We start from the raw sequence: 13,093 nt of genomic DNA, 5'->3' as shown, positions 1-13,093 counted from the left end.
AAGTCGAGGACTACTTGTGTAAAAGTTTCCTTCCAAACTCTCTGTCATAGCAGCTCTAGATCCTTTTAAAGAACAGGACATTTCTTTTCAAGACTGCAAGTCTCCCACAGATGCTTCAACTTCAAAAAGTCGACTCTTAAATTGGTAGCTTTTTGTTGTTATTTTATAGATCCCTCTGGATGGTGGAAGGGTCGTTTCCATGGCCGAGAAGGACTTTTTCCTGGGAATTACGTAGAGAAGATCTGAAGAGAAATGCCAGTCTGAAACCGGAAGTAAGAGGCAAGATAGGAATGGGTAAATTAGCCATTTCATGGAGGCAAATTGTGCTAAGCACAAAGAAACTCTTACCTGGATAGATTTCAAAACGGCAACCTTTTTGTTTAAGAACCTCACTTAGTCAAGAGAGAAGACATAAAGCTCGCCCTAGTACTTTTCTCCACTTGTATGATCTTTTAAGGTGCTCAGATGCTACTTAAGAAAAGCGTTGAGAATGTAGAAATGTTTTAAATAACTAGCCGAGGAGTACTGTATACATGTGGGAGGTACTGCACTGCTTGCTGGGTATCGACACCCGATGCAATCTTGTTGGGGGCATTATATATAATTAAATATCAAATTTTAAAACACAAGGATTTCACTTGTCTTCTTTGGTTTCCCAATAGGGCACTTATTAAACGTTAGAGCTTGTTTATTAAGATGGCTGGTAAAATTAGTTTTATGAAGGGGTATCAAAATGAATGGAATAATTTGGCTTAATGTCACTGATAGAAGTGGTATTAAATTGATGCCTTTCTTTCCCATAATTTCATCACATGAATTTAATATACTACTTGTTTTTCAAAAATTGCCTCTTGGAAGAATAAATTCAATATGTATGTATAGAATACTGGATTTACAGCCCATATTTCTTATGGTGGTATACATGCAGAAGGATCTCTTAATCTTAGTCCCACAGTGAACTAAAAGGGGATGGTCCCAAAATATTGAACTTGGGATATTCCAGGCCCAAGTAAAAAGTGCCCCCTCCCCATATTAACTGTCATTAATACTCAACTCAGGAAAGAAACCTGAGTAATGTAGTTTTAGCTAGTCAGCTATATCATATGAGCAGGTCAGTGGGAGGAGTTACTATAGTCAGCTATATTATGTTAGCAGGTCAGTGGGAGGAGTTACTAAAGTTCATTACAGGATACACTGGCTACGTGGCCAGTTTGGAATGCTTTTGTCTGAGATAAGTATTGGGCCACGACAGGACTCAGATGGTATGGAGGAAGCATTCATTAATTTCTTACTGTTCAGATCCAGAGTTAAGTTGCTTTATAAATCCAAATCTTACAGATAACTTAAGAATGATTCCAAAATAGACATTTTATTCAGAAGGAAATACTTGCAGTTTTGGTTGCTTCTGGATATCATAGATCTGTTCATCCTTATAGGTAAGAAATTAATGCTTCCTCCATACCAGTTTGTAGCGTGGAATGGGACCATCTGAGTCCTGTCATGGCCCCATACTTATCTCAGACAAAAGCATTCCAAACTGGCACGTAGCCAGTGTATCCTGTAATGAACTTTAGTAACTCCTCCCACTGACCTGCTAACATGATATAGCTGACTAGCTAAAACTACATTACCCTTAAGCCATCTCTTAAGGAGACAGTACTTAACCCAATAAATGCCAAACATTCTAACACAGAGAGATACATGCTCTAGTCAGGATTATATAATCCAGAACAAGGTAGATAAGTATGTATTATGGTTCCTGATTTTTTTTTTTAAGCATGGCCATGGACCAGGCAAGTTAGGAGTACTGTAACTAGATTTTAGTATAAATGAAAGACAACAATCCAAGGATAACGCTACATAGCAATTTGTGCCAATACCTTTCTAAAAAGAAAAGGTTTTGAAACAGTAAAACCAGCAGTAAAGTAAAATATAAACTTTTATTTAGAATTAAAGCGAATACTTCAGTATCACAAACACACAATATTAAACTTCCAAGAAATATATTGCTAATTTGGAGTGAGCATTTATTTTTGCACAATTACAACATGCGGACAAGTCCAGGGGAAAAAAAGAGAAAAGATGACAAAAGTTGGAAATTTTCAACATCTTTCCCACCACCAGAGCAGCTGTCACAATAATTCGTACAAAGAGCAAGTCATTTTATGTGTGTGCATGTATGCTGATGCATAAGATGTTGACAAAATTCCTACAGATTCATCTTTTGACAAGGAACAAGCTCTAAAAGGCAAACACTGCAATCTAGTCTTCTTCAGAAGAGTCTCGTTCAAATGTGTACGCCATAAAGCAAGCGTCAGGTCTCTTGGGAACAAGGGGATGCCCTGGTCTCACAATCTCAAAGCCCAAGAAGCTGAAGGTACGGAGCAGCGAAGCTACAAGGAAAACCAGAGATTTAGTACCAATTCCTTGAGATACAGGACACAAGGCTTAACACGCAAGCAAAGGCATCACCCACTCCACAACCCCCTTAGAAACGCAGTCTGCTCACATGGTATCATCCCAGCTTCCTTACCTCTGTCATCTCTGTTCTTGTGGAAACAAATAAACACATGCTCTACTTGAAGCTGCTCTTCCGCAAACTCAAGAAGAACTGCGAAACTAAAGACAGGAAGAGAGTGAGACACTTTCTCGCCCCCTCAAGAGGTATTTCAAAACTATGATTTTCATCTAGCGCAGTGGTTCTCAACCTTTGTGTGACGGCGACCCCCGCCCCACGGACACGGCACGCATGCACGGCGCCGACCCCATGCACGGTGCACATGTGTGGCCCCGCCCCATGCGCGGTGCGCCCGAGGGAGAAAAATGGCGGATCGCGTTGTTTGGCGATCCCCGTAAAATGGTCGTTCAACCCCAAATGGGGTCGCGATCCATAGGTTGAGAACCGCTGATCTAGCGGAAGATCCGTGATAGGGGAAAGGTTAAAAGATAAAAAGAACACTATTAGGAAATCTACTATCCACCTACTGTACAAACTCACAGATGAGCCAAGAATTTTAAGCTCCAAAATACAGCTGGAAAAAAATTGGCTCACCTGTGAATCAGAGCTCAGATCATGTCCTTAATATTGAGCAGTTGTATAAATAACAGTTTGCAGTTTCCTGCCTATTGCTGTAGTTAAAAGATGAGGGTAAGCTTATATGTGGGTGATGCATTTTTCATGGTATTTTGCTTGAATTTTTGAGGGCTGTTTTATCCACTGATGCATAAGTGTATGGGCTTTCTGCTCTATAATCTTATGGCCATTTTAAATTTCATGCTCTTCTAGCTTTACACATGATTACAAACCAAAAAGCACATGCTCAAATACCAACAGCAGAACACACTTTCAATGCAGTTGCTGAAAAATAGTTTAAAGAATTGAAATGCATCATTTTCTCTTGCTCCTGAACACCCAGGGCACTGATAATTTTTTCTCTAATTACTCAATACTGTTTCAGCTAAATTTGATAAACAGTATCACCCAATAGCGAGTTTCACTAATTCACTTTCAAATCTATCAAGATCTAGATAGAGTTTGACTTCCTCCACAAATATCTTCTAGAGCAGTGGTTCTGAACCTTTTTAATGCCGCGACCCCCAACCGGTCGTAAGTCGAGGACTACTCAACCGGTCGTAAGTCGAGGACTATTCAACTGGTGCAGCACCGTTTGCAGAATGGGACTTTTGGCAGGCTCAGCAGGGCAGAGACAGCCTGGACAATTCTATTGGCTTTTGAAAGCCAATAGAATTAGACTCTATTCAAGAGAGTCTATTCTATTGGCTTTCAAAAGCCAATAGAATAAAAGGGAGTAGCACAGCTAAGGAAAAGGGGGGGGGGAAATGGCGGACTGCGTTTGGCGACACCCGTGAAATGGTCGTTCGACCCCAAATGGGGTCCCGATCCACAGGTTGAGAACCACTGTTCTAGAGTCATGAAATGTAATCATGGAAAGGTATGAACTGAATACAAGAAAACAGACAGCACGTGACATAGGCCAAGAACATAGCTGCAAACATAGTACTGAGAATATAGCAGTTTGCAGCTGTGGACCAATGATTACTTGAAATTATGAAATTTCCTGTTGATCTGATAGTAAGAACTATTTCATAATGTGAGTATTTCAAAATCAACTATTTTGCTCTACCTGTCTTTGCTCCCCTCCGGCAAGGAGCCATTGGGAAGTTCAATATACAAATTGCTGTTATTCAACACAGTTCTCCAACTGATGTGTTTGGCATCCGTCAGCCTGGATTGGATAGTCAGGATTCTTGTCCTGTTACTTGATGTTATTTCCTCTGTTACATTCAGCCGATTATCCTAGGAAAGCAAGGCAGAATTTAGATTATTTATAGATCCCCTGAACTATAAGCATACTGACCAAACAATGCATGGACTTGTACCCCACATTTTCCAACAGCACAAGATTAGTTCTTGTGCTGGCTTACTTGCCAGGCCCACTATTCAGTTAGGTACAAATCAGATACTCTTAATAGCTAATCCAGAAACCACCCTCTTCCAATTCCTTTAAGCTTCTCAAGCCCTCCACAATTCAAACGGTATCAATCTCAATTTATAAAGAAGACGTGTACTTACAGAATAAAATAAATTAGCTGAAAGATTGTGATCCCTCCGACTATTCCCTCGCCCACCTGGGATCTTCAGGGGTGGGTGAGGGACATCAGGAGCACCACCGAGGCCCCGGACCCAGGTTACTACAGCAACTGAAGGACACCCTGGAACTGAGAGGAAGACAGAAATATTATTGAGGTCGAAATTCATGGGCAGACTAAAAATTTTCACATAATGTACCAAATATGGTAAAAAATAACCCATTATACCCTAGCTAGCAGAAAGTTATAGACCAGCACTTAGAAAGCCTGAGGTTGGAAATGTCTAGATCAGTGGTTCTTAACCTGGGTGATATTGCCCCCCAGGGGGCGATTTCATTTTTTAGGGGGGGGGATGGAACGAAAAGGGGCGATGTGGGGGCGAAGGAACGAAAAGGGGGCGATATGGGGGCAATGGAGCGAGAAGTTTTGGGGACACTTTTGAGACGTTTTCGTACAGTGCATGGCTGTATATCTGTCGTACAAAAATATCAGCTCACTCGCTATTAGTGGATTGAATTGTTTTCAAATGTTCCTCCAGCTAGCTTCAGTACAGAATGCCGTTCATATGTGAATATGCATCGCTTATCTTCATGCGCGTTGCGCAGCAGCCTCTATCCATATAGTGGTGCGCCATTGGCCAAAATGGGCAGTGATGGAGGGGGGAGTGCTTCTTTCGATACATCGAAAGAGTGGCTGTCCCGTGACGTCAGCTGTAATGTCAACATAACTGTTGAAACTAGGTTTATTGATGTCCATGTGTGTTTTTTTAGTGTTCCAGTGGAGTCGAAAATTTAATTTGCAGGTAGTGCCTTTCATTTTGAAGACCTCTCAACATGGCCAAGAAGAGGAAGTGTCGCCAATATTTGACGGAATACCTAAAATTGGGATTCATTCCATCTCCTTCCAACGTACAGCTTCCGTTTTGTCTTCTTTATGAGAAAACATTTTCAAATGAAGCGATGAAGCCTTCTCGACTGAAAGACCATTTGGTAAGAATTCATTCGGATAAAGCTGACAAACCGGCATCGTTTTTCCAATCCTTAAAGGCCAAGTTTGAGGGTCACAGCACTGTTGGGAAGTTATTTGGAAAATCGTCAGTCAATGCTGACAAGGGGCTCATTTGTTCCTATGAGGTTATCTCTGTTGATAGCAAAATGTGGCAAACCTCACACTATTGGAGAAACGCTGATTTTACCAGCAGTGAAACAGATTGTTGCCACCATGTTGGGGCCCAGCACTATCACGGAATCGATTCCTTTGATCAATGACACCGTATCAAAAAGAATTGATGAAATGGCTACTGATGCGGAAGAAAGGCTTATTGAAACCTTGAAAAATACAGAATTCGTGATGCAGATTGACGAGTCAACAATTTGTGAAAATGAAGCCTTGTTATTGGCTTATGCCTGTTTCATCTTAGTTCCTGCATTGCGGTTTGTTCTTATGCTCTTTTTATATTTCTTTTTGCGTCTTAAATTTCACTTGTAATTCAATCATTAAATGTTACTGCTTTTCTTTTCGGGCATTTCACTTTCTTGCAATTGAATTTTGCTTTCAGTGGTCATTACATTTAAGTGTCTTGAATAAATAAGATAATAATGAAATACATGTATCATGAAGTTTGGGAATAAAGTGACGGGTGGCACCAAAAATTTTCACACAGCTGAGATATGGGAAAAAGACTGGAAATAAATTATTTGCATCTATATGTCCTGATGCTAATTTTAAAGAAAACAAAAAAAGTGTTTGCATAAATTGAAAAATTATTTCCTATGTTGTGATTGAGAGGTTAAGTTGGGGGAGGGGGGCGATGACAACTTTCACTGACTCAAGGGGGCAATTCGTTCAAAAAGGTTAAGAACCACAGCTCTAGATAATCCCATCAGCAAATGGGGAGATGAGATTATCTCACTATCATTCCTCCTCTAAGTTTCTAGTAGTTACATGGGACATCTAACTTCCAGGAACTGCACAGTTGCCCCCAGAATCACACCTGGATATATACTGAGTGGGGCAGACTTCTCTTCTTAGCTTTGGTAGATCTGATAAGCAAACACAGAACCTTTGTGTGCTGCAATGCAACCTTTACATTACATAACCTTTGTATTCAGAGACTGTGATAAAAAGAACAGTAAACCTACATATAGATTACAGTAACACATTCTAACAGCCTGCCTTTGGAAATGATCTAGAAACTACAACTGGTAGAAATGTAGCAGCCAGGACGCTAGCAAGCAGAATAGTAGTACTGCAATGCAACATCTATTCTCCAGTTGATTACTGAATCCGAATCCAATTCAAAATGCTGGGCTTGAGCTGTAATGTTCCATGTGGCTTGGCTCCAGGATATTTCGGGGACCAGTGAATTTAAGTGAAATCTATCTAACCTCTAAGTGCATATTTAGAGGAAGGAGTTTAGGGTTCCATTTTGCAACAAGTGGGCATGAATCCAAAGATGGGTCCCATTATGGCTGCCCCATTATGGAATGAATCTGTGCTTACGGGTGCTTCACAAGGGATACAGTACATTTAATGAAGCTTTCTGGAATATGGTCAGTGCTGTCCTGATTTCTTAAGTGACCAGGTGATCTTGTTCCGTTTTTTAATATTATGTAGTTTTTATTGTTGAATTGGTTCTCTATTTTATTATTTTAAATAACTGGAAATTATCTGAGCTGGCCAGTATATAAGTTGTTAGTAAATATATTTTGCATTAAAATCAGATCGCAATCCAACTATGCCAAATTAAAAAAGAACACCTTCCTGCAAACAGATAATTCCAGATGTAGTCCCATCTGAATGGTTACAGTATGTGTAACAGCCCATCCAGGTGTTTCATCTAGTAGTTTTTGTCTGCTGTTCTTAGGTTGTAGGTTTGCCACTAGGAAGCAAAACATTCTTAGGAACTTATACAGAAGCTCCCAAGTTAGAAAAGTCAGATGTTTCCTTTAGGACCCTAATTGCAATTATAGTACACAAGGCTTCCATTCTTTCTTAAGATAGGTTGGCCACCTATTAGGTGCCCCCATAATTTTCAGTTAAATAGATATAAAGTTATTTTTAAAAATGTGTGGGTCTGCGGCAATTATATTCTGTAAGAACTTTGGACGGTAATTCGATTATGCAACTTAAACATTTTGTCAGGTTGAAAGAAATCCCTTACAGCATTTGTTTGCAGAGAGGTGATTTTGTGTCACCAGCACCCAACTTATCTGAAAGCATTTATTTTGCCTTTAACACCAACCACAGCGACTACTGTTCCTGTTAGCCCCTCCCTCTGCACCATCCTTCATTCTGCAAGCTCACTGGGATTGCGTCACCACAGCAGATGCAGCAGATCAAGGTCCCCCTCGGAGGAATTCTCACAACCATCCTGCCAGCAGCCATTTGCAAAACAGAGGGGGGGAAATCCACCATTTTGAACACCCTTTAAAAATCCTTAAATCTTTTAGCACTAGGCATCAAATTAGCATTCCTAAAATGAATGCTTTAACAAGACTGATTTTTCTGCCATATGTGGTAGGCTTTTTTTTTTTTCAAAAAAAAGAAAAAGAAAATGCAAAACAATTATTTCCCCCTAAAGATACTATGTTGGTTCTTCAAACAGGTTCATCTTCCATTGTGTGTTCTTACACACAACTGAGCTTTGTGCTATGTGCAAATTTTTTTGATTAATGTGCTGTGTGACACTGGGAAGCAAATTTCACCCTGCACCAGTTGAGTAAATATTAAAAGTTTTAGGATTCACTCATAATACTTAAGGTTTCCTGCTTTGTATGTATTTGACTACTTCTTTTAAATTTTAAATTGTGAATTTGTTTTGAAGGGTAGTACATACACTTTAGCAATTAAACAATCAATGAATCCCAGAAGAATAGCTTCAGAAAAAATAGGCATTAGGGCTTAACATTGCTACTCTTGCATTATGAAACAGCATTTTACTCCATCATATGAGTAGTTTCAATACCTGCTGGCTAATGGAGCCCTAAAAAAAAAAAACCACTGAACTAGCTGAACATTGCTCTGTTCAATATGTCAGCTATATATCAGTTAAATTAGGGCTTAATTTCTCAAAAATCCTGAATTCACTCTTGTTTCCAAAGTGTTAACCTACACGGGTGAGCCAAAACATTCTGGTAAGGGGGCTGTGTTATGCAAGATAGATTCAGCCCAACCCTACTTTCTAATCTTTATCTTCCATACTCAAAAGCTGTATTGTGTCCTGAGGCATTTCAGTAGTTCTGAATCAAAGCCTTTTGAGGGATACATTATGCTTCCATTAGGTATTTCATCTGATATTGACATTATTCTCCACAAAAACTAAGCTGAATAGACTGCTCATCAACACCATTATTCAACTAAGGTATGAAGTATTCCAGCCCCATTCTCCATTATGTGGGAAATGTTTATGGGTAAAACAGCCCATTTTGCATACTTTTAAAAATGGTTCTTTCCTGCTTTGTTTAAATCTAACCAAGAGTGGATATAGAGAAATGGCAGGCAGTTCTTGCTGAAGCACATAAGACACTTTTTTTTCTTTTAAAGCTTGCTAAACAAATCCCTAAAATATCGTACACTGAAATCTCATACTGGCCATTCATTTCAGTCTGCCTGTTGGCACCATCGTTTTAGGTGTAGTAGCATTAATTAATGCTGCCAGTGCCTGGTCTAAAGTATAAAGGTCCAGGTATGGTAGTTCTTGGGAAATCTCAGCATCATTCATGTACTGCATATCTAACAGGCAGAAACTACACTAAATGAGATTTGATCAAATTTAAAAAGACGATTCAGATCTGGCTATTGGGGATGGGAAATCAATTATTTACTTTTATCACAGTACATAATTCAACTATCTGCTAAAGACAATTCACATTAGAATTGTCCCAAGTTGGGTCAGGAAAGCACATCTTACATAGAATCCCCAAGGACGAAAACAACTTTTATTCATAATGTTTCCCTTATTCCATCATATACAACTGAGAATAACAGTAAAACAGAAAAAGGAAATTCTTCTATGAACTGCACCATCAAGCTGAAATGGGCTCTATCTTAATGTAACAATTTCCCAACCACAGGAAGCTCTGGATGATGGCCTATAATCTCCCATTATTCACAATTATTGATCATGATGGCTGAGGATTATACATAATTCATTATCTGGGGGCCAAGAGGCCTGCTTCTTTTTATACCTCATGAAAAAACTTCCTTGGTTCATCAAAGTAATTTCCTTATTACAATGAAAATCTTCGTATCAGGAAAAAAAGTGTGCTCCAAGCAAAAATCTAAGCTTATCTCAAACAATGATTATAGTCTCAGAGCTGGTCTGATTCAGCTCCACTGCACTGACCTTTTTAGGAGAGATCCCTATTTCCAAACACTGGGTTTTCCCTGAAGCAGCTTTTTTCCCCCCAGATTGCATGGTACAAATGAAATATTGTGATCTCAATAGAGTTCACTGTTTATACCAAGGAGTAAAGATTGCTTAGAATATATGAACCCAAATTCAGAAGAAAAAAAAGATTTCAGCTACAACTGGGGGAATTAGTTCTTAGCTTGTAGAGCAGATCAATTACTGAAGAAAATTCTGTGCCACAAAGCCAAACACAAATAATTTTTTTCACAGGAGAATGATGTAAACTAAGTGAAGCCACATCATATATACAGGGGTGGCTGGGAATTACTTTCAGTTTTTCTGGAGAGTGATCTTTAAAAAAAAATCTATAGTCCATATTGCAGCAAAGATGTGTTGTTTCCTTCCCCAAAATGGTGGGGAACCAAAGCATTTTCCCTGTAATCATGATTATGACTTCAGAGGCCACTGTTAGTTTCAGCTTCTAACTGGAAAGCTGATTGCCCTAATGATTACCATTTTGCAAGCTAAGTAACATCTGCTAAGGATAAAATTAAATTTAAACAAACTGCTTGCTTATAACATTTCAGGATACTTCTGGTTATAAATTCAAACAGCTTCTCTTACACAGATACCCTCAAGATGAATTTATCTACAATTCTTATTACCAAACAGGCATGGACAGATTTGAAAAGCATATAATAAAACGTATTCTCCCTCATCCAATCGCAGTATATTTTAAATAAACTTTCTTCTATTGAATAGCATACATTTGTTATGTGAAAATCTGAATGTAAGAAAAGCCTGCCAATCAACTGCTTTCAGCTGTTACTCCTCAATTCTCATCATGGTGCCCACAATTCACTTAATTTGGGGGGGGGGCATTATCACATGGAGAGGAACAGATTGGATGCATGCGTAGAAAGACATAAAATCCCACTTTTGGGGGGGGGGGAAAGGTTCAGCTTTTCATATATAAAAAGAAAACTCCCTTTCTAATGGATCAACTAAAATCTTTATTTGTTTAAAGGCAAGAGCTGAAGCAGGAAACACCCACATGAAGACAAACTATGTCTATATGTATACTTAGGAATACCTTCATTTCATCTTAGTGCATATCTAAATAAGTATTAAACCACATTAGCTGGGAGAAAGAAGATTTTTCCTTCTATGATGATAGGGACATTTCATGTACAAGATGGATGATCATAATTCTGTCACTCACACATACACTAAACTTTGTTCCTTCTTGGGGAGGCATCTATTCCTGCCTAAAAAAATATACTTTTCCTACAACTACTTGATTGTTGGAATCACTAACATATATGTTAATGCTCAGCACCCACCGTGGAACCGAGAAAACATCTTATGTAAATACACAGGTTTTCATGTAATAGATATCACCTCAAATAGGACCTAATTTTTCCTAGGCAATGGATATTATATGAATAAGTTACAGGGGATCTTACTTATGCACTGTGAATAAGGGAGTAGCCAGACAGCAACTAATTTTATCAATAAAGGCCTGCTATCTTCCAATTCTCTCCTGACATATAAAACTAAAATTTCTCTATGCAAGTGGAGAAAAAAGAAGTTAACCCGAAAATGAATGAAGCTTTAATACAATTTTACTTCATTCTCCCTGTATTGATGGAATTACACGTACTTTTTAATGGGGTAAAATGAATAATTATTTTCATCAAGAGACTAATCAGAATTTTTCATCTTCTTTTCTCCTTTGAACCCAAGTAGTAATTAGGCAGAGAGCCAGTTTGATCTACTCTACTGGGTAAGGTAGCAACCAAGCTAGAAATGGGGAGACTGAGTTTTAGTCCCATCTTAAGTACAAAACCACCTAGGTCAGGGATAGACAACCTTGGCTCTTTTATGACTCATGGACTTCAACTCCCAGAAATGCTGGCTCAGGAATTCTGGGAGTTGAAGTCCACGAGTCATAAAAGAGCCAAGGTTGCCTACTCCTGACCTAGGGTGATCTAAGGCTAGTTCTCTCTCAGCCTTAGGAAGCAATAGCAAACCACTTCTGAAAAACCTTAACAAGAAAACTGCGGGAACTTAATCCAGGCAGTTACCAGCAGGGGACTGGAAGGCGAATACATACAGTAATAAGGCATCCACCAGCTTAGGCCGTATCTAGGGACAAGAGGGCAAGTGAAACACCTTCTGTTGATGTGTTAAAAAAAAAATCAGTTCCCCTTTTTACAACTGCACTGTTCTGGTCGGAAAGTACCCAATAAAAGCATACAGCTAGCAGGAAGTATAGAGCTCCTATAGAGAACCTTAAGAAGCGCACTCTTACGTTTTCTTCTTTTTTTTTTTATATGCCAGAGTTTCGGCTGCTAAGACGGAAGGGTTTCGGCCTGCCCCGTTCCCACAAGCTGTTCTGGAAGCTCTTGCAACTAGGGGTCGGGGCACAAAGGGTTAATAAACGGCAACTGGACGGCAATCCCAATAGCCGCGCCCTGTAAACTAAACGAAATATATATAGAAGGGGATCGCAGGAGACACGCATCCCTCCTCCTCCTCCTAATTTGGGAAAATCGATTCCTGATGGCGGAACTTCGAAGCGGCACAATTTGCCCCCGCAACGAGAGCGACATCGATTTCCGAGCCTCTCGCCCTACCCCAGGTTGCTAGGAGAAAGGGGGCGTGGTCCCGCTGGCTCCGCCCCCTCCCCGCGTCCCTGGGCGGGGCTCGTAGGGCGAGGCCGTGGGACTAGGCCGCGGAGCGTGAGGCAAAGCGGGGTTGTTCTTTTTGGCCGTTTTCCTCTTCTCTCCTCACCTCCTCAAAGCGGCGTTGGTGGGCAGGGTGGGCATGGTGTCGATACTGGTCTTTTTATTTCCTTCCTTCTCGCGGGCAAAGCAATGACTGTTGAGGATCCGCTGCAGGGAGGATTTCACCATCCGGGCCGCCCCCTGGTCGCCGAACCCCCGGTCGGGTCTTTGCCCTTTTCTCCTCCTCCTTCCAGCCCCCTCCTTCTCGGCTACCTCTTGGTAAGGACTTCCTTCGTGCTCCTCTCTTCGGCAGCACAAAATGGCGGGCGGCGGAGGACGGCCAACTGCCTTTATATGGCAGTGGGCGGAGATAGTCCCGCCCATCCGTGGCGTAGAATTG

The 13,093-nt window shown here is 40.3% G+C and overlaps 2 protein-coding genes across 2 annotated transcripts in view; one reads left to right on the top strand and one right to left on the bottom strand.

Moving 5' to 3' along the window:
• Positions 1 to 2,074, top strand: part of MYO1F (myosin IF) — an 87,969-nt gene extending 85,895 nt beyond the window's left edge. Inside the window, exon 28 of the mRNA XM_039328468.1 lies at positions 170 to 2,074. Coding sequence (XP_039184402.1) covers positions 170 to 246 — 77 coding nt within the window. The 3' untranslated portion in view covers positions 247 to 2,074. The remainder of the gene's footprint in view (positions 1 to 169) is intronic.
• OAZ1 (ornithine decarboxylase antizyme 1) lies at positions 1,927 to 13,022 on the bottom strand. Its single transcript, XM_039328469.1, is given in 6 exon segments — positions 1,927 to 2,393; positions 2,534 to 2,619; positions 4,146 to 4,318; positions 4,595 to 4,681; positions 4,683 to 4,740; positions 12,761 to 13,022. Coding segments are annotated over 6 exon segments (657 nt in total). The 5' UTR covers positions 12,883 to 13,022; the 3' UTR covers positions 1,927 to 2,262.
• Between the last annotated feature and the right edge of the window lie 71 nt (positions 13,023 to 13,093).

Source organism: Crotalus tigris, unplaced genomic scaffold (genome assembly GCF_016545835.1).
Source record: "Crotalus tigris isolate CLP2741 ecotype Arizona unplaced genomic scaffold, ASM1654583v1 scf7180000024379.1109085, whole genome shotgun sequence".
Classification (NCBI taxonomy): Eukaryota; Metazoa; Chordata; class Lepidosauria; order Squamata; family Viperidae; genus Crotalus; species Crotalus tigris.
This window is presented reverse-complemented; position numbering and strand designations above follow the sequence as displayed.